General features: G+C 36.1%; 1 protein-coding gene and 1 long non-coding RNA gene across 7 annotated transcripts in view; one reads left to right on the top strand and one right to left on the bottom strand.

Moving 5' to 3' along the window:
- BMAL1 (basic helix-loop-helix ARNT like 1) overlaps positions 1-19,534 on the top strand; it is a 52,158-nt gene that overhangs the window by 11,236 nt on the left and 21,388 nt on the right. For 3 of the 4 annotated variants that reach the window (XR_014492982.1, XM_083366855.1, XM_083366853.1), the window contains exons 2-10: positions 9,753-9,893; positions 11,240-11,387; positions 12,110-12,130; positions 14,754-14,792; positions 15,205-15,246; positions 15,884-16,041; positions 16,573-16,652; positions 18,724-18,816; positions 19,361-19,478. Coding sequence is in view for 3 of the 4 variants with exons in the window: in XM_083366855.1 (XP_083222981.1) it covers positions 11,248-11,387; positions 12,110-12,130; positions 14,754-14,792; positions 15,205-15,246; positions 15,884-16,041; positions 16,573-16,652; positions 18,724-18,816; positions 19,361-19,478 (691 nt within the window). In the remaining variant the exon portion in view is untranslated. Of the gene's footprint in view, positions 1-9,747; positions 9,894-11,239; positions 11,388-12,109; positions 12,131-14,753; positions 14,793-15,204; positions 15,247-15,883; positions 16,042-16,572; positions 16,653-18,723; positions 18,817-19,360; positions 19,479-19,534 lie in introns of all 4 variants that reach the window. The other variant, XM_083366854.1, reaches the window with a different exon arrangement.
- Positions 3,159-18,828, bottom strand: LOC310642968. Of its 3 annotated transcripts, XR_014492995.1 has the most exons (4): positions 18,718-18,828; positions 17,880-18,339; positions 15,434-15,554; positions 3,159-3,337 (listed from the first exon to the last, which is right to left on the bottom strand). It is a non-coding gene; the product is annotated as an uncharacterized lncRNA (long non-coding RNA). The 3 variants fall into 3 exon arrangements; XR_014492996.1 differs by lacking the exon at positions 18,718-18,828 and having other exon boundaries at positions 17,880-18,689; XR_014492997.1 differs by lacking the exon at positions 18,718-18,828 and having other exon boundaries at positions 17,824-17,890.

Raw genomic sequence — 19,534 nt, 5'->3', positions numbered from 1 at the left:
TTTGATATTTACAAAGAGTCGTGATTGATAACTATAATACAGCATTTTTAAACATAATAAATGTTGGAATGTAGATAAACGGGGAAAGCCAAAGCAACTGGTACTCTCTAGAGATTTTGGATTATGTCTGGACAATTGGCCATCTTGTTTCTATACATATGTAAATTTTGAACATTTAGATCACACAGTCTCAAGTTAGACATTACTCATTGTATCTTGTCTGGTTTATTGTTAATATTCCAGAATTTGTTAGAGCTGCCCTTTAGGAAATGATTGGCCAATTGGACAGAGTTACTAGACTTCTAGATTTCTTTTTAACTTTGGTTATTAAAACCCAGCTCTTTAAAGAGAACTATGTACTGCTTCTTTCTACTTTCCTAAAAAATGCTGTGGAAAGTGTTCCAACTTTTGGAACCATTTTAGAGGACTACTATGGGATTGACCCTTTCCTGTCTAATTGGTGGTCATTTCTACTACTAGATTGTCCTAAAAGAGCTTTTTAATATGACTATTGAGGCATTATCAAGCACAGGTAGATCTATAGAAGAATATCAAAATTATTGCCAGTAAATGATCTAGAAATATGTTTCTGATGCCTTGGAAATGAAAAATATTTTTCATCACAGGGTATGCAACAGTTTACTTACTGCAAGTCCATATTCCAATTATAATAATAGTGTATAAATAATCTGGAATGAAGGAAAAATCTTCATCCTTTTTAATCTTTAGTTTTGTTAAGTGTTTAAAAAAGAAACAGAGGGAATTTGCATGCTGTTTGGATTTTTATTTTTATTTTTTGCATTTGCTCATCCATCAAGTCAGATTGAGTGTAACATTTTGTTGATGAAATATTACCTAAAGAAAAAAATCTTGGTTGTTATGTATATGGTACATATTCATTCATTATGGATACTCACCTTGATATTTTTGAATTTTAGGAACAAATGTTCAGAAGAGAAATTACAAAATAGATAAAGTATTTTCTACACTTTAGAAAATGCATTTATTAAATGGGGACAGTTGTTGCAGTATCTTTTCACAAATATGTAAATAAGAGCATTTTCATTGATATTCTTTAAACATTTTGTTGACTTTTCAGTCTTAGACCTTGTTCCACACTAATTTTTATGTGACAAAAGCTGACACAAGAGTATTTATCTTATCAATCACATGACATATATTTCACAGGACTGCATCCCATGAGATAGTCCTACTGTAACTATATTAACTATCTCAAAAGAAAGCTTATGAACAACCATGGAAGTTTCTTCATCAGGGCATGTCCATTAAAATAACTGCAAGGACCAGTAAAAAGAGGCTTTTCTCTGTTTATATGAAGAAATTAATTCAGCACTGATCAATTTCTATATGTGTGAAAAAGCAATCAAATGGCATGTTTGCCATGCATTTAATCTATATCTGTAGCAATGCTACAAATCTGTAAATAACTGCTGTCTTAATTGAGCAGCAAAATTTCTTACCATGGGCAATCAACCAAAGATTTACTGATTGAAACAGAATAATCTGATTTTTTTAAAAATAGAAAGTTCCGATGTGCCTTGCTTACTTAACAATGCTTACAGTCAAGCAGAAAAATAGTTTAATGTACTCATTATTTAAGTACATTGTGCATGTAAGAAATGTTTCTGATTTCACAAGTCCACCTTTTCTACACATTTTCTGAGTTCAGTTCTGACCCGCTCAAGTTTGACTCAGCCATCCATCCTTCTGAAGTCAGTAAAATGAGGACCCCCATATTGTTGGGGCAGTATGCTAACTCTGTAAACAGCTTAGAGAAGGCTGTAAAGCACTATAAAGTGATACATAAGTCCAAGTGCTATTGCTAAATGTGCTAGCCTAAGGAAGAGGCAACAGCAATTATCCTACCAACTTCAGTATTGAGTTTGTGTAGGTAAGGTAGAATGAAAACAAATCATCCAAATCATTGTGCAGTTCTGCACTATAACTATGAAAGTACATGTAGAACTGAACATTAAATAATAATGGCTTGGCATTTTGATATAAGCATGGGCTAGGATCATAATTTGGTTATTCTGAAATGAAGATGAGTATAGACTTCCTGCCTTGCATAAATTTCATGATTGTGTCCTTTGACCACACCGACATGCATTTAGACTTGTTGATATCTTTCCCAAAGTATGGTATATAGTTTTAACATACCAGTGTTTAATGTGCCAGTATTTTGTTTCCAATTAAATGTGACAAGGAGTCAGAATATTCTGAAGGGTTTCAGTTACAGTTAAGTCTATTAGTTGAAGAGTATTGGCCATTGGAGGAATGCCCTTGATGAAAATATCTTTGAATATAGAGGACTTAATCTGTCATTCCCAGTTTATTCACAGAACAATTCTTTCCTAGCGAACACAACTACTATAATTCAACAGTATTTGAAAATCTAACATTGGGATAATGCTGAACCATTGTATATCCCCACAGGGAAGATGGAGATTTCCCCAGTTTTGTAAATTGGGAGAAGGGCTGTTTTCCTACTTCTGCTGGAAAATGTGGTTGAAAACCGGAGAATGGGTGGAAGATGCAAATAAAGAGCTGAAATCCAGATAGAAGAAGAGAGAAAAGCTGCTGTGGTTCTTTCTCTCAAAAGGAAAAGGAGAAAAAAAATAAGTTTAACACATTGTCTGAACTGAATTAGAAGTGTTAAACATATTTACCTTAGAATAAGAGTCCCTAAAATTGGAGTAAGACTTACTAAATCAAACTTACTACAGATTAAGCATACAAAAGTTTCTTGTGTTGCAGTCTAGCACAGAAGTCTGCAAAAACTTGTTTCCTTGTTGAAAACAGAAACAGCTCAGTGCTACAAAATCTCTCCCTCAGTTCTTACCAATTATCTGGAGAAAACTGGGCTAAACAGCTATTCCCATTGCATTGCATATTTACCAGAATATATACTGTGGTCCAGTCCATGGACTTGTTACTGAGCATGTCTGTCTATCAATCAGTCATCTATCCATCATCTGTCTATCCATTATTTGGGGGTTGGGGGATTCCAGAATTGGTTTCGGTGGAGATTGGTAGTTTTAGATGACAAACAAGTAAAACTAGACAGTACACAGGATTTTTGTATATATTTTTAACCTTTAATTTTCCTTTGGAGAGAGGATTGTCTTAAATTCAAAACTTGTCTTCTTTTGGGATTAATAGAGCATGTAATCTTACTTGGCCACTAAATAAACACTATTGTCTGCTTCAGATATTTTTATTCTTCCAAATTTGGACTGAATGTAGGAGTTTGTGTTCTTCCCTTCTCGACTGAGTTTCTGAGCATGGGCTCAACTGAGTCCATAATTCTGTACTGCTGCACAAAGAAATAAAGATAACCAGAATGAAGCACAACATGAAGAGTCAGGAATATCAGTAAAATATTTTAAGTAAAAAAAACTAATGACAATTCTTACGTGTTGAAATATAATTAATAAAATTCAAAATATTCTAAATAATGTATGACAAAAGATAGAAAAGTAATGAAATGTCTACAGTGGAGGATTATAAAGTTAACTAAACCTGCAGAAATGGAGAAGCTGACCAGTTTGGTCAGGGGGAAAAAAGATAAAGGCTTTTTTGAATATCTGGAAACCCTATATGGGGATTTTGTTTAAAGAAAAAAAAGACTAAATTGATGGGTTTTGGATTTGGGGATTAAAAAGGGCCAAAGGGGATGAGGAAAAGAATAAGATGATAATTATCCAATAGAAAGGTGGCTGGCATAACTATATGTTTTTATTTCTCTTTTCATTCTTTTTATCTTTCTTACTTTGGATACTTCAATAATTTTACCTTCTCGAAAAATTTTAAATACCTAGATATGTGTTGGATTTAATGTAGGAAAAATGTTAAAATAAAGTTGACATTTACTAATTTTCTTCCAAATGTTTTTCTTGCATCCATCAATCTACCATCTATGGCTCGGTTTGTATATGTAAATCATAATATAATTTTTCTTCAAAGTTTCTATATGATATGGGTATTTTTTCAAAGAATGTGGAAATTACATAATGGTTTCTCGCCGTATACATGCTTGCTCCAGTGATTTGTCAGGGTTTTACTCTCACTGTGGAAGAGCGTATTTCTTTCCATTCTGCTTCGTGTCTTTCCTTTGGATTGAATTGTTTTAAAAACATCTATATTGGGGGCGGGGGGAATCAAGTTTCAAAAACAGGTTTGAAGTGAAAATAATAGCAGTCTGTTTATATAGTATTTCCCTAAACAATAGTAGTGGGATAGCTGTTATTCATGGTGGCCATATGCTATATACAGAAGCTAGGAGGGGGCCTAAGTAACAAAAATGGCATCTTGTTATCACAATGCAAATATTCTGCCTTTTTTGTATCTGATTCATAATGTTGTACACATATCTAGGAGGGATGAAGCTTACATTGCAAGGGTTGCTGCTGCTCTCATTTTGACAAAAGCCTTTGATTCTGTGAAGATTTCTGGCTACCCATTTCAATAGTAAATTGGAAATTAGTAGGAGAGACTTATTATCTTTCAGTCCTACTTGCTCTTTCCTATTCAGGTAGTCCTCAAGTGATAACCATTGCGATGGTGCTGAATGAGTGGTACCTATGATGAGTCCTTGAATTCTATCCGTCATACCTCCCTCACAGTCATGTGATTGCAGTCCGGGTGCTTGGCAACTGGCACCCACACGATGGTTGCAACATCCTGGAATCATGTGATCATCATTTGCAACGTTCCCAGCCAGCTTCCCACAAGCAAAGTCAATGAGAAAGCCAGAAGAAAAGTTGCAAATTGTTCCTGCTGCTTTTTTCTCCCCAAGGAGATTACAAGGATCTAGTAGTGATCTTCGTAATGACCTTCGCTCATTCCGCCGGGACCTGAAGACCTGGCTCTTTGAGCTTTCTGGCCTGGACTGAGAGTATTAACTGGGGTTTTAATTGTATTTTAATTGAGGTTTTTATTTCAAGGTTAATGTAATCATTTTAATTGTTTTTAATTTTTGTAATTTGCTGTATTGTTTTTAAAAAACCTTGTGAACCGCCCTGAGTCCTACGGGAGAAGGGCGGTATATAAGTCTAATAAAATAAAAATAAAATAAAATAAATCCTTGCACAGTAGCATCCCCTCCCTAGCCTCTATACACTTGCATTGTGCTGCAACACACTCAGGTGCTGCCCAGGGCTTAATCTTCCAGCTGTTTCCCCATTGCTTTTGCTTTTGGGAAGATAGCAGGAAGTTGCAAGTCACAGCGAAGTCTTTGGTTAACGTTCCACAATTTTCACTTAAAGTTGATGGCAACAGGGACTGCCAGGATTGCTGTCACTAAGCGAAATGGTAATGTGACTCCATGCTTGATGACCATATCACTTAGCGACAGAAATTTTAGTCCCAATTACTGTGGTTATGCAAGAACTACCTTTACGATATGATATATGATAGTCCATCATGTATCTGGTCTCTGAACCTTTGCTCTGACCCAGAAATTTTTTTTCTTAACAATTTTCAACTTAGGCAATACTTTCAAGCGCATTGAAAACAAAAACCCATATTGTATACAGTATGTGCAGCTTTTCATCTTCGTGTCAGTGTGTACAGTGAAACCCTGCATATATTTTTCATTGCTGCTGAATTCCTTGTCCTGCAGACTATCGCTGGTACAGTATTTAACAAATACTGTTTTCGTGGTTAGTGGGCTTGAGAATTTGGTCTTGTTGGATGCCGATAATGAATGTTCTCGTAGGCAGGAGGAGAGGTCATTTCAACGTTGCCTGTTAGAAGGGGTCTTGGCAGGCTTTTCATGGTTGTGGTTCTGACCTTGATTTGCTCAGTGGGATGTTTATTTTATTTATTTAAAACGCTTATATAGCTGCCCGTTTTGAATTGAACCCTGGGCGGCTCCGGTTTTGATGCTTCTGGTGCTTATGATCTGATTTGCTGCATGATTCTGTGAAAAGAGGCAGTCTCTAAAGAGAAGCCCCAAATCAAGCCACTGGCTGCCTTCTATGTGAGGAAGGGAGGAGGAGGAAGACAGCATATATGTGTCTTGGCCCTTTATTTATCTATTTCTCTCTCAAAAACTGTAACATTTAAGATGAAGCAGTGAGGAGAGAATAGCAGTGTTCTTGTGTGAGAATGTCCTTGGAAGTATCTTGGCAACAAGGTTTGGTCACAACATGAAGAAAGTTAATGGTGTTTTTGCAGTCTGTTACAGCAGGCAAATGCTGCCTCATTTTCAGAGTATTTTTATAGTGCTTCAATAAACAAGAGGAGTAAATCTATTCACAGCATCTCAACTCATTACAGTACAATAAAACGGACAGCTGTTGCCTCCTCATTTAAAATAAATCACAGCAGAGATTATGAACAATTTATTGAGTTACAAATTACGGAAAGAAGACTTTTAAAGATTATACCTGAAACTGGATTTTGAAAAATATATGGTTTTCACTTTGAGTGACAATAAAATAATTAAATATTGGTATAGTTTTTCCCTGCAGTGATGACTAGGAATTCTGGGAGTTGTAGGGAAAAAGATTCACATCTCTGATCATTTACGGTGTAGCTTTGGCCAAAGCTCAATACATTCAATGTATGTATGTCATTCAATGTATGTATGTCATCGCTTTAGCACAACGGTGGAAAGAAGGAACTTTGGAACTGTGAGAATGTGGTGTGTGGGAGAATTTATATGAAATCTTGGAATTGTAGCTAAGATCCATGATAAATACTTGAGTTTTGTAGGGAATTTTTAAGGGAAAATTAGATTATGTGAGTTGATATTCGAGTTAAATCTGTTGAATAATAAATATGATCCATAGTTGAATAAGCTCTGCTGGACATTCTTACACAGTGGGGATGAAGGAGAGTAATTTTCATTGATGCAGTCTTTTTTCTGCAGCCAGCCCTACCCATGAACTCTATTTGAGAGTATATAGGTAATCCTTTTTTAGCATCAGTAATTGGGACCAGAATTTCTTTCGCTAAGTAATGTCTTTGTAAACATCAAGTGATCACATTGCTTAATGACTGCAATCCCAGCAGTCCTAGTTTGTGTCATTAACTGAATGCCACTCAATGATTAGGCAAGGACCTATCCCAATCCAAGCCATTTCTGGCTTGATCCCACCCAACCTCAAGACTCCTCCTCTTCAGCTCCTCCCATCTGCCTATCTCCCCCCATCTGTGCCCCTTTGGCTGCCATGCAGCTTGTTTGCTCTGCTACAGGTCTGGCCGTGTGTTCCACTCTCTGCTGCCCTACACTCCAGTGATTCTGCCAGCTGTGCCGGTCCTAGCTGTACTTGGCTTCTTCCTCCCATTGCTAACCTTCTTCCCATGAAGCCTTATCCTGATTGCATGGGGCCTTCTTGCTAGGCTAGAAGCAGCAGGGCCAGTGGAGTGCAGGGTAGTTGGGCCAGCAAAGATGGCAGAGTGGCAGGACGGCCAAAAGAACAGAGATGGGAGGGAGAGATAAGTAGGTGGGGAGAATTGAAGTGCCTCTGTGGTCCTATGTGTGGGCAGGTTGCCAAGAACATGAATTTTGATCATAACCACCGGGATGCTGCAATTGCTGTAACTACCATTCGTTCAGTACTGTCATAATTTTTAACTGGTGCCGAATGAGGGGTCATTAACTCATGACTGCCTGTACTGAGCAACCTGATAGGACAATATGTTTAAGGGTCCTACAGGAGAAAAGGAAATAGGAATAAATTGTTCTTCCTGTTCATTCTTTGTAAATAATTAATTAAAAGATCTTCTCTGTTAGGCTTACTTAAGTAGATTGGAGCCCTTTTTTTCTTTCTTGGAACAAAAGATTTGGATCCAGTTTAGTATATATAATTAGTGTATTGGTGTATCAAGTAAACAAGTGGTAAAGCTTAAGTAAGAATGTCAGGCTTACAGGCTCAATTTGTATTTCTTGACAGCAATCATACTTATTTTAAAATCCAATATGATAAAATCTAATGAAGGGTTAGAATTAACTGCTGTTAAAATGTAGTATAAGTAGTGGAGAACAGTGTTGGCAGCAAGGCTAGATCATATTTTAATGGAATGTGGTTTAGATTTTGTATCAGTATGTAAATATGGAATGCAGTTAGTTAGCATTGCAGGGTTTTTTACAATATTCATATGAAGTTATTGAGCTGCCAGGGTGTGTATGCCTGTAAAATATGCATTATGCAAGGCATGGAATGTTAATCTCTTTAAAACTGATGCCCAAGGTTATCTCTAAAAATCATTCATGTAAGTGTTTTTGGCATTTAGACGACCTCCCAGGTAGTAATGGGAAACATTTCATTTGGAAATTTTAGTAATCCCGCCTTTATCTTTTTAAAACCATTCTCAGCAAAACTGGAGGAAGAAAAACAGGGATTTCCTAGCAAAGATTTTGTATCTTCTGTTTATCGTTTATTTTTGTTGTGGAGTCACATTTCATTTGGGTGGCCTTATAAATCCACTAAATATACAAGTATATAGATATCTCATGTTTGTACAGATCTAAGATAACAAAAATAAATTGATCTGACGCTCTGTGCAATTTTGTTTTGCATTAAAATGAATTGCAGGCAGCATTTCATTTGTATATAAATCAAATATATCGATTGATTATGAGGTATTAAGATACACCATACATATCATATACACTAAACACACTGGAGCAGACATGTCAAACACAAGGCCCGGGGGCCGGATGCGGCCCACGAAGTGGTTTCATGTGGCCCGCAAAGCCATCCTGGAAACAGTGAGGGAACGGCCCCCACTGCCTTGGCCCTGGCCCAGAGACCCTCCTTCTGCCAGAGACCCTCAGATCTGTCCCACTCCTGCCCAGGCCCCCATAGGCACCCTTGATGCGAACGATGTAGAGCTGGCCATGCCCACCCAGTAGGCCATACACACTCTAGCCACGCCCACCCAGTAGACCACACCCACCCGGCCCCTTGAGGGCAACCACAATGCTGATGCGGCCCTCAATGAAATTGAGTTTGACACCCCTGCACTAGAGTGTGAGAAAAAAACAAGCTTTTGAAACCACTCTAAGAAAAAAGTCATGGACCTGTTGCTTCTCACTAAGTATGAGCATATCTCTGATTGTTTGAATATATGCATCTACTTTACGAAACACTTGGGTATCTTGGATTATTTTTGATGGTCAGGAAGAAGGGAATTCCTTTGGCAGCCTGCTCAGAAGATCAGTCTTTCCTTGGTGCAGATTAAGTGTGGGAAGCAATAGAGAAGGAAACCTCTTTGTATTAATGGAAGACCTCAGCTTTAATTCCATGCAGGGAGTGATTTCATCTAACTCCAATACCAGCAGAAAGATCCTACAAATACCAGCCTAAAGTGGAGAAAGGTTCTCTTATGCCCAGGCTCTCCTCTGTAATGCAGAACAAAATCTCCTCCATGAATAGGTTTTGTAAGCATGATCGTTCTCTTTCTTTTCTTTCTTTTTCTGGCTGTGGAAAGTGCCCAGCTAGAGATTAGTTGTGAGTTAGTAGATTTTATTAGCATAGTGTCAAGTCAGCAAAAGCAAGCAGTATGTAAGCAACTCTAATTTAACATGGTTCTGTGAAACTCATATAAAGTGAGAGTCTTAATTGAGGTCTTGTTGTACTTTTGACCATACGGCTTGCTTTAATTTATGGAGAGAAATTCTGGTTGGTTGGTTGGTTTGTTTCTTTAAAGGTCAAAGACTATATCCAGTGATTTGGTGGTAGTAAATTGACAGCATGATATTTGTTTTCTTAGCACAGAGGCACCTTGAAAGTGTTGACGAGCAAGAGTGGAGGAAATGAAAGGACAGTTAAGGTAACTGGGTTGTTTTGCCGTTGGCAACGGTAAAACAGCACAGTGATTGCAGAGTGATTCTAGGATTAAAGAGATCAAGCTTACAGGTAAGCAAAACCACAAACTTAACCACTGCTCTATCTTTTCTTCCACAGAAAGAGAATGTCTCTTTTTCAGACATTAGATGAAACTGATTAAAATTAATTGTATTGCCCCACTTTTTCTCCCTTTAAATTTATTTAGAAGTTTAAAAGTTATTTTTTTTCCCCTGTGTTGCTTTCTCTTACGAATCCAGTGTTGTTGTTTTGTCTTCTTTTATTTCTTAATTAGAGACATCAAATAATTACTCAGTGCATTCCAAGAGCTTCAGGCACACTTGTTAGGAATATGAGCTTGTTACGCTACTTCAACTGTGGTAAATTCATACCATAATCCTGTTACCCTAGCTTCAGTTTATCAACTAATACTTTTCTTTATATTTCAGTCAGATTTGACTCTTGGCAACTCCATAGACAAATCCACACTGTTTTCTTGGCAATATTTTTCATAAATCTTTTCTAGGATTCTTCCTAGGGTTAGAGAAAGGGATGGCCCAATGTCATCCAGCTGGCTTCCATGACTAAAGCAGGATTAGAACACACAATCACCGGGTTTCTAGTCTGGCACCTTTAACCTTGACATCACCCTGGATCGCATAATATGATAGAAATAACATCAAAAAAATATATATCTTGTGACAGCTAAAATATTGCATAGAAAGAATAACACCAGCTCTTACCAGGTTCACCTGTTTGTTTGTTTTTTACAAAGTACATCAGTGTTCAACATTTGTCCCAAGGGCATGAGAGTTTGACTTAAATGAGATATATGTGTTTCTCAAGGTCAGTTATGAACTATGAATGGCCCCTGGGTCAGCCAACTATCTGTTGGCATTACAGTGTTAAAAATGACAGATCTATCATTAGCAGCTATAATCAAATGTCCGTAGTTAGAGCCTTTGGGACATAAATAATCTCTTGTTCGTGAGCTCCCCAAGAGCATGTAGGGGAGCGTGATATAGCATGGGACTTCTTCTTAACTGTTCGTTCTAGCACAGAATTTCCCCATTTTTTTTCCTATGCTACCCCAAACCGCTTGTCAAAAAGTCCTTTTTAACCAGTGTAATTAAAACACTTTAAATCAATTTAAATGTTCCCGTGATTATTGGGTAATGGGTGTGTGTGTCATAACCCAAAGAAAAACCGCTTTTACCCAATTTTGGGTAATTTACCCAGGTTTGGGAAACTTTGTTCTAGCAGGTGAAGAACGTTGCTTTCCTGTTTGATGCACAGTAATGCAAAGGGATGAAATAATAAATCAACTGAGCATTAGAGTACAAAAAACTATGTAACTATACAAACAACTGTCTTTTTTGTGATGTAATCCTTCAGTGTTTCCTTCTTAATAATTCTAGGCAATCCAATGGCTGACCAAAGGATGGACATTACCTCCACAATCAGTGATTTTATGTCACCTGGTCCCACTGATTTGATCTCTAGTTCTCTTAACTCTTCAGGAATGGATTGTAACAGGAAAAGGAAAGGAAGTTCTACCGATTACCAGTAAGTGTTTCCAACCCATATCACGCTTCAGGTGTGCCTTGGCTTCGTAATGCATTCTGTTTTGGCATTTGCACCTTACTTTCCGCAAAAATTAGTAGGTCTTCTTCAACCTGTATAAAGTGCCAGCATGGATCTAATAATCCAAAGTACACCAAAGTAAATATGCGGTCGTGTATAAGTAGTTTGCTTTGCAGACCTTGTATAAGAAGTCCCAATCTCAAATGTATTGAAGAACAAAAAAATGATCTGAGACTTTATTTATAAAGTCTGATTCTTGGAGATTGTCTGGACAAGTCCCTGCGCTTTTCTGGGCAAGAAGTGGCATGGAACTCAAGATCATCTAGCTGGCTTTGTGCCTAATATGGGATTAGAAGTCTCCTGGTTTCTAGTCTGATGCCTCAACCACTATACCAAACTTCAATGTTGAAAATAGTTAAAAATAAAATTAAAGGTATTGTCACTGTTCCAGTTGTACAGTTTTCACAGTTGGAACAAATGCAGCAAAAATAAAGTATTTTACATACATACATATAATACATAATATAACGTACCGTATATATATTTCATAATGTGTGTGTACATATGAATACAGCTAGGATTTCTTAATAAATGTCTTCCTTCAGAGTGCAGTTTTTCAGCTAACAGTGGAAATTAAACTAAATGGACAGTATGCAGATAGACATTTTTATTAATAGTATAATGTACAATTTATCTCTTTTCAGACTCGATGGGTTTTCTTTTGAGTAAGTATAAAATTGTGTGGTGGGGGAATCTTATTATAGAATTGACTATTTAAAAGTACCTCAAATAAGAACAATGTGAAATAGATTCAGTAGCACTAAATTTTAAAATCCTGATACAATGCTTTTAAAAAGCAAATACTTGGGATCATGTACAACAGATAGGAAAAGTTTCAGTTTAAACAAATGTTGGTTGCAGTTGAATTGTTAGCTTTGTGCTCCTAATAGTTTCTAAATCATTACCTAGTTTAGAAAATGCTGGACCTGCTATTTGGGGATCACACACATCCCTGTAAGTTGTAATATAACCTCCAGTGTTTCATTCACATTTGTTTTATAAATCTCTTAAGAAATCTCTAGAAAATAAGTTTTTCTCTTTTTCTTATGTTCTGAATAGTTTTCTAAAGATTTAGGATTAAAAAAAGAGGTTAATAAATTATTGTGGATAGACACTGTTGATGGCAGAACATTTATGTATGTATTTCATTTCTGTTCTAGACTTCCTTTCAACAATTTAATCCCTATTCTGTTTTCCACAGTCATGATTTTTTTTAAAAAAATATTGGTTTCTTTCCCCCCCCTCCCCAATTTTCTAACACTTGGGCTAGACTGGGGGGGGTATGCAGACTTTACCAGATTGAATACTGTAGTTAGTCTTTAAATCCATATTCCAAATCGTACTTTGAACTGTTTGGAGGGAATATAATTTAATAAGGAATTTTAAAGAAACAGGTTTATAAAAACCATTTTTATGTTGTTGGAATCTTGGGGGTTGGTTAGGATTAATGAATTGAAAGGAATAAATAATTCAGCATTTCAAAACATTTTTTTATATTTCAGTAATATATTAAAATGGCTATTATAATAAATGATAAAATATAAATCAACACCCATCAACACCCCACTCAACTAATAAAAAGACACACACACCCAAGAACTACATAAATAATATCCATAGAATAGACCAAAGCACACATTCTAGTGAGAGAGAAGTTCTCTGAGGATGGGCACCAGTGCAAGTCCAAAAGCTCAGAAGACAAGTCTCTAGTCCTGGTGACTGACCCATATTGGATCCTGCAAAAAGCTAACTTTACCTACAGTTGTTATTTGTGCTGCTTAACATTCCAGTGTCTGAATATTGACAAGAGAGAAAAATAAACACATATAGAACCTATTATTCAAACAAAAAAAATCATATTGTATATTTCCCCTGGGACTAGAAAATTTAATAGCTAATCTTACATGAATTATGAAAATTATTTGCTTCCTGCAATATACAGTACAATATGCACCACATAATAGGTTTCATGTTCTGATAATAATATAAAATCACACTAGGCATGCCAAAGCTATAGATAATAGGGAAAATTTCCATTTCTTGGTCTTCCCTTCTTACTGAGGGAGTAGGGACAGGAAAACCTACCCGAATCTTTCTCATTTTCTTTCTGAGTTTTCCCATTTTTAGCCATGCCTTTGATATAAAGATGAGGGACGCGGTGGCTCAATGTGTTAGGACGCTGAGCTTGTCGATCAGAAGGTCGGCAGTTTGGTGGGTCAAATCCTGAGTGCGCGTAACAGAGTGAGCGCCTGTTACTCGTCCCAGCTTCTGCCAACCTAGCAGTTTGAAAGCACATAAAAATGCAAGTAGAAAAATAGGGACCACTACGATGGGAAGGTAACAGCGTTTCGTGCGCCATTGGCGTCTAGTCATGCCAGCCACATGACCACGGAGACGTCCTCGGACAAGCACTGGCTCTTGGGCTTTGAAACAGAGATGAGCACCGGCCCCTAGAGTTCGAAACGACTAGCACGCATGTGCGGGGGAACCTTTACCTTTACCTTTACCTTGATATAAAGGCTTACTGAGTTTTGTTTCATCATTTGGACTGGACCAAGATGGTTACTTTGATTTTTTTGTTTCTTAAAGATGAACTGTCAATGGAAAACTTAAATGTTGAAACACAGTTTTACAAATTAGAGAGTAGAAAGTACTACACATATAGAACGTATAGTATTCATTCTTAATTGAATGAATGCTATATGTTTGTTTAGGCATTAATTCTATTGAGCTAAATGAATGTGCTGCTGCAAATAGTAATGGAGTGTATGCCTCATTGTTATATTTTTTGAGGGGAAATATAAACCCCTTTGCTTTGATTCATATACCGTATATACCATCCTTAACAACAATCCACACTGATTATTGTTGATGGCAGCAGAAGCAAGAAGTATTGCATTGCGTTGCATTGCTACAAAACAAAAGATGCTATCCAAATGGAGCCAAAACTAGAGATAACCCTGCTGTTTTTTGTTGGCAACCATCAATATTAATATTTATTTGATTTTCATTGATCTCTTCTACTAAACGTGGTTTTCCATTCTTTTAGTTAATAAAAAGAATGCATCAGAGAATTAAACAGTATGGGCAGGTTTAGCTACTTTGGGAATAAAAAGCTATCCGTGGCATCTCAACAGTTTATTTCCCAATGCAATTTATATATTCACTGTATCATAACATTTGATTCCAATGATATGAATGTTTCTGTTTTACCAACATGGTATAAAAAGTTACAATTTTTACCTCATTTAGTGTCATGTTGATTTTTCTTTTCTTTTGATTTTATAGCGAAGGCATGGATACAGATAAGGATGATCAACATGGAAGGTATTTATTGGTTCATCGTTGACAAATTGATTGGATTTTGGAAAAGCTTTTTTTTCAAAAAATTTTCCAAAAATATAATGTTTTGATTATTCTGGAGATAAAAGGATGGTTTTGCTCCATATGGATTATAGTTAGGATCTCTGGGAATCTAGGAATGTTCAAAGGACCAGATTAATAGTACCGGAGTGTCAAATCCTAATAGAATACCCAATGAGAAAGAAATGGTAATGTTGGTGAGAGAATATACATAGTGATCCTTTTGAAATTGAAATAACCTCAGTGACATTGCATCTAGTGCCACGTATTCAGTGAGGCTTTGAGTAGCACTTTATTTGATGCCGTCTGTCTCCTGCTGCATTATAAATAGTGAGCTGCTATCAAATCTAACTTCTGTCACTTTGCTTTCCACTAGGTTGGAATATACAGACCAACAAGGCAGAATAAAAAATGCAAGGTATGGTAATAACAATCTTTATAGTTGTCAGTTGCGATAAATGCAGATTTTTTAGATGTATTCCTAAATGGAGTTTCATGCTTGTTTTTTTAATTACAAAGATTTTACATTTATCAGTACTAATTTATATTTTTAGGCAATATAAGAATATATTACTATATTTGAAAAAATACTTGTATTTACTTACTGGGCACAACAGTCTTCAGTCATCAGCTCTTAAAATAGCTTGCATTGGCAATCTGTTTTGTAGATAGCCCCCTTAATTGTGTCCAATCATTAGATAGCAGTTTTAAAAGAATGTTTGTAATCTGAAAAAAAAAGAATTGAATTAACCATGAAAAATAAGTCATAGTTTAAAGTGCGATTTATAAAAATAATGGTGATTACAATTTGCCATGAATTCATTAATGTTCATCTTGCAGTATATAATATCTGCTCCTGATTAGTTGAGAATGCTGTGGAAATCCAGAGTTATTCAAGGCTTATTTTTCACTATGGGCAGCCCATAAATTAAATATTTATGTATAAAAAAAAACTCCAAACATTCATAGTCATGTCCCGGAAATACTACAGATAAGAACTGAATTATAACATTGGGTACTGAGTATGTCATGATTTTTATTTCATGATTGCTTAGAGAGGCTCACAGTCAGATTGAAAAACGGCGTCGTGATAAGATGAACAGCTTTATTGATGAATTGGCTTCTTTAGTGCCAACGTGCAATGCTATGTCCAGAAAGCTAGATAAACTTACTGTTCTGAGAATGGCGGTTCAGCACATGAAGACTTTACGAGGTAAGTTTGAAATAAATGTGTAGATAGAATGATTCCATATATGAGTTTTAGGTACCGAGAATTTTTTTTTGAGTCCTTTTGAATAATCAAACCACCTTGGATGAGGATTTCAGGAACACTTGGAAGCCTACAGTCAGGAGGGCCAGCATTAGCTTCCCCTCTTGTAAAAATCTACTGGGAGAATGGTGGCTTTCCCGAAGACAGCTAAAGAGTGTGTGACTGAGAAAATATTCTTAGCTGCCGTTTTCTTTGAGTTTCAGATTAGCTAGTAGTAGTTTCCTGTTGCTGAAAGGTACTAAATAAATATGACAGTTGATCATGGTGTTACTGAACACACTGATTTCAAACTAAAAATATTACAATGTAGCTTGGTGATTTATGAAAAACGTCAAATTTATTTTAGAGTTTCAAGCAGAGGGTACTGAAAATTGCTTTAAGTTACTGAGCATAGCTGCATACATGGGAGTTTAACACATGTTCCACATAATGCAATAAGATTGTTTACTTAAAATATTTTTCTTTTTCCTTAAGGTGCTACAAATCCATACACTGAAGCAAACTACAAGCCTACTTTTCTCTCAGATGATGAATTAAAGCATCTAATTCTTAGGGTATGTATAAGCTTCAGCTACATGAATGTGTCATAAAGGGTGATGAAAGAGAAGAGCTTTTTGTTTTTTTTACCAGATACACTGACTGCAGTTTCTTTCAAAGTAACAGGTGGATGCTCTAAACAAAAACCTTGGTCCCCTTTTTATTGGTTGCCTTGTCAGGCCAAATTACTTAGAGTTGGTTTTCAAAGAACGTGGGGCGAGCAAATAATGGATGCAAAAGGCACCCTGTAATAGCACTGATGATGTTACCTAGTTTGGGTAATGAAACGTCTGCAAGAAAACAAGCAAGCTCAGAGAGCACCAAGGACCCCTCATTTTAACCTGATCTACAAATATTCTCCTTAACTGGATGCTAATACACCTTCCCTCTTCTATTCAATAATAAGCCATCTAACTACTTTGATGAGTAGTAGAATAGACACTGCACTTGCCCCAGTTCCAAAACACCTCTCTGGAACCTTTTTCAAAATGTTTGTCAACATTCTCCCTCTGAGCTGGTTTATTGGCTTCGAAGTTAGAATCCCACTTTACTGGAAAATCTACAGTGCTCTTGTTTTAGCATGTCAATATTAATACAGTTCACTTTTTTTTCATCATAAAAGGAGGTTTTTATTACAGCTGTGCAGAGCATCTGAAGAGGTTTTTGTAGAGTGCACATTAGCCATCCTCAAAGGTTAAGGCAGACAAACACACACAGATCATTTTTGAATCCTTGAATTGGCCTAACACTAATAATACATTGATTGTATTTTATAGATAGTCCTTGACCAGTTGCTTAGTGACTGTTCAAAGTTATAATAGACTTCTCCAGGACTACTACAAGCTCGATTCGAAGTTCTGATAGCCAGGCTCCCAACCAAGAGTCAAGTGATCGCATTTTGGCCATTTGGCAACCATCCCACATTTTTGGCCATTTGTAGCATCTGATAGTCATGTGACCATGATTTACATTTTTTTTTTACTGGAAACGGCATTTACCTCCAATTTCCAGCAAAAAACAGCCATTGTGGATAATAGATTTGCATAATGACTATGGTGATTAATTCAACAACTTCAGCAAAAAAGGTCATAAAATCAGGCTGTCACTGTGTTGATTCACTTAATGACCAGCATAATTTACAATCATAATTCCAGGCTCAATTACAGTCATAAATCCAGGATTACATGCATTTTTGTTTTCATATGACCGTCATTGCTGTCTTTGCTTTCTAAAGCAGTAAGCACCTTTCAGTTTGTAATGGAAGCTTGGTCAGATCTTCCTAATAAGATATTCTTGAGATGATCTGTTGAACTATCATAATCTTCAGCCAGTCATCCCAACGACTTCGTTGACTGGTGTTGGTGGGCCATGAAATACAACAAATATGGAAAAGGCTAGATTGGAAAAAGTTCAATAAATACCTCAGCAGGTCCACAGAGTACAGACTTTGGAAGTTTATATGAAGTCACAGTTGCATTGTTGTGCTTTTGTTTTGTGATCCTGGCATATAAGGTCTTCCAGAACATGCAGAATGACAGTTTACAAAAGTAACATGAATTTAAATGACCTATTTTTTTAAAAAAATACTTTTTTTCCTTTCTGTAAGCAGATCCTGTCAGCAGTCATAAAATTAAAATCAGGCATTTTGCCTTCTGTGCTTCTGTGGCTTTTCCAAACACACTACTCCTGGCAGCTTTTAATAATCTGCAAAGATTTACAACAGAAAGAGGAGGAAGAATGAATTGCCTAGTCTTTCTCTTATAAAGACAATAACAAAAATATTTCCCCATAGGAACCTTTAAAAAGACAGAAAAACTGTTTTTGCTGTTTTATTTTTAAATCAATATAGTTTAAGGTCACTGGATTATATATTTTTAATTAGATATTTAGCTGGGACATGGGATACTGATTTTTTTTGTTTATAGCACTGCTGAGACAGTAAAAACGTACGCAAATCTGCTTTAACATTTTATTATGTGTTAATCTTATTATCTTCGGAGAAAACAGTGTAATTCAGTTGCACTTAAAGTTATAATTAATTTCAAAAATATGTAAATAAGATATAACAATTGTTTTATATACTATTAGGCAGCAGATGGCTTTCTCTTCGTTGTGGGATGTGACAGAGGGAAGATACTATTTGTTTCAGAATCGGTCTTCAAAATCCTCAATTATAGTCAGGTATTTTTTTGCCTATTGCATGATTTGAAAGAAAAAAAATAGAAGATGAAAGAGAAATAAAATATTTATAAATTGGGAGAAATGTTGAAAGTTATAGTTTATCAACATCTGGAATATTACTCTAAATGTAATGGTGCATACAATCAAATATGTGCTTAAAGAATCATGACTATCTCCATTTTATGGTTGAAAAGACTTTTAACAAACTTAAGATTGGTCCTGAACTAGGATGTGAGATTCCTTTTGGTTGGTTATTAGTTGGTTGGCTTTTGGGGTTTGTTTTGTTTTGTTTTGACTTTGGTCAGCTGTCTTTTTCTTGATATATTTTCTTTTCTTTTCATCATTCTGGCCCTCAAAATTAAAAGAATAAAAATCAGATGAATAAATTAGCCTATTCTTGGTACAAATTATATTAAGCAATCATATTTTATTTTCCCAGTACTTTGAATATCAAGAAACTTAGTGAAACCAATGCTTTTCTTTGCTGAAAGCATCGTAGCAGATTATAATGACTTTGCTAGTTGTATGTATTTTCTCTTGATAGAACGATCTGATTGGCCAGAGCCTGTTTGATTACCTGCATCCTAAAGATATTGCCAAAGTTAAGGAACAACTCTCTTCTTCAGATACTGCCCCACGGGAAAGGCTCATAGATGCAAAAAGTGAGTACTTGGGCAGTTTATCCAACTTTTATTTTTATTTTATTTTGGGATAGTAC

The sequence above is a fragment of the Vipera ursinii genome, assembly GCF_947247035.1.
Source record: "Vipera ursinii genome assembly, chromosome: 1".
In the NCBI taxonomy this organism is placed as follows: domain Eukaryota; kingdom Metazoa; phylum Chordata; class Lepidosauria; order Squamata; family Viperidae; genus Vipera; species Vipera ursinii.
Note: the sequence above shows the minus strand (reverse complement) of the source record. Positions and strands in the feature narration are given on the sequence as shown.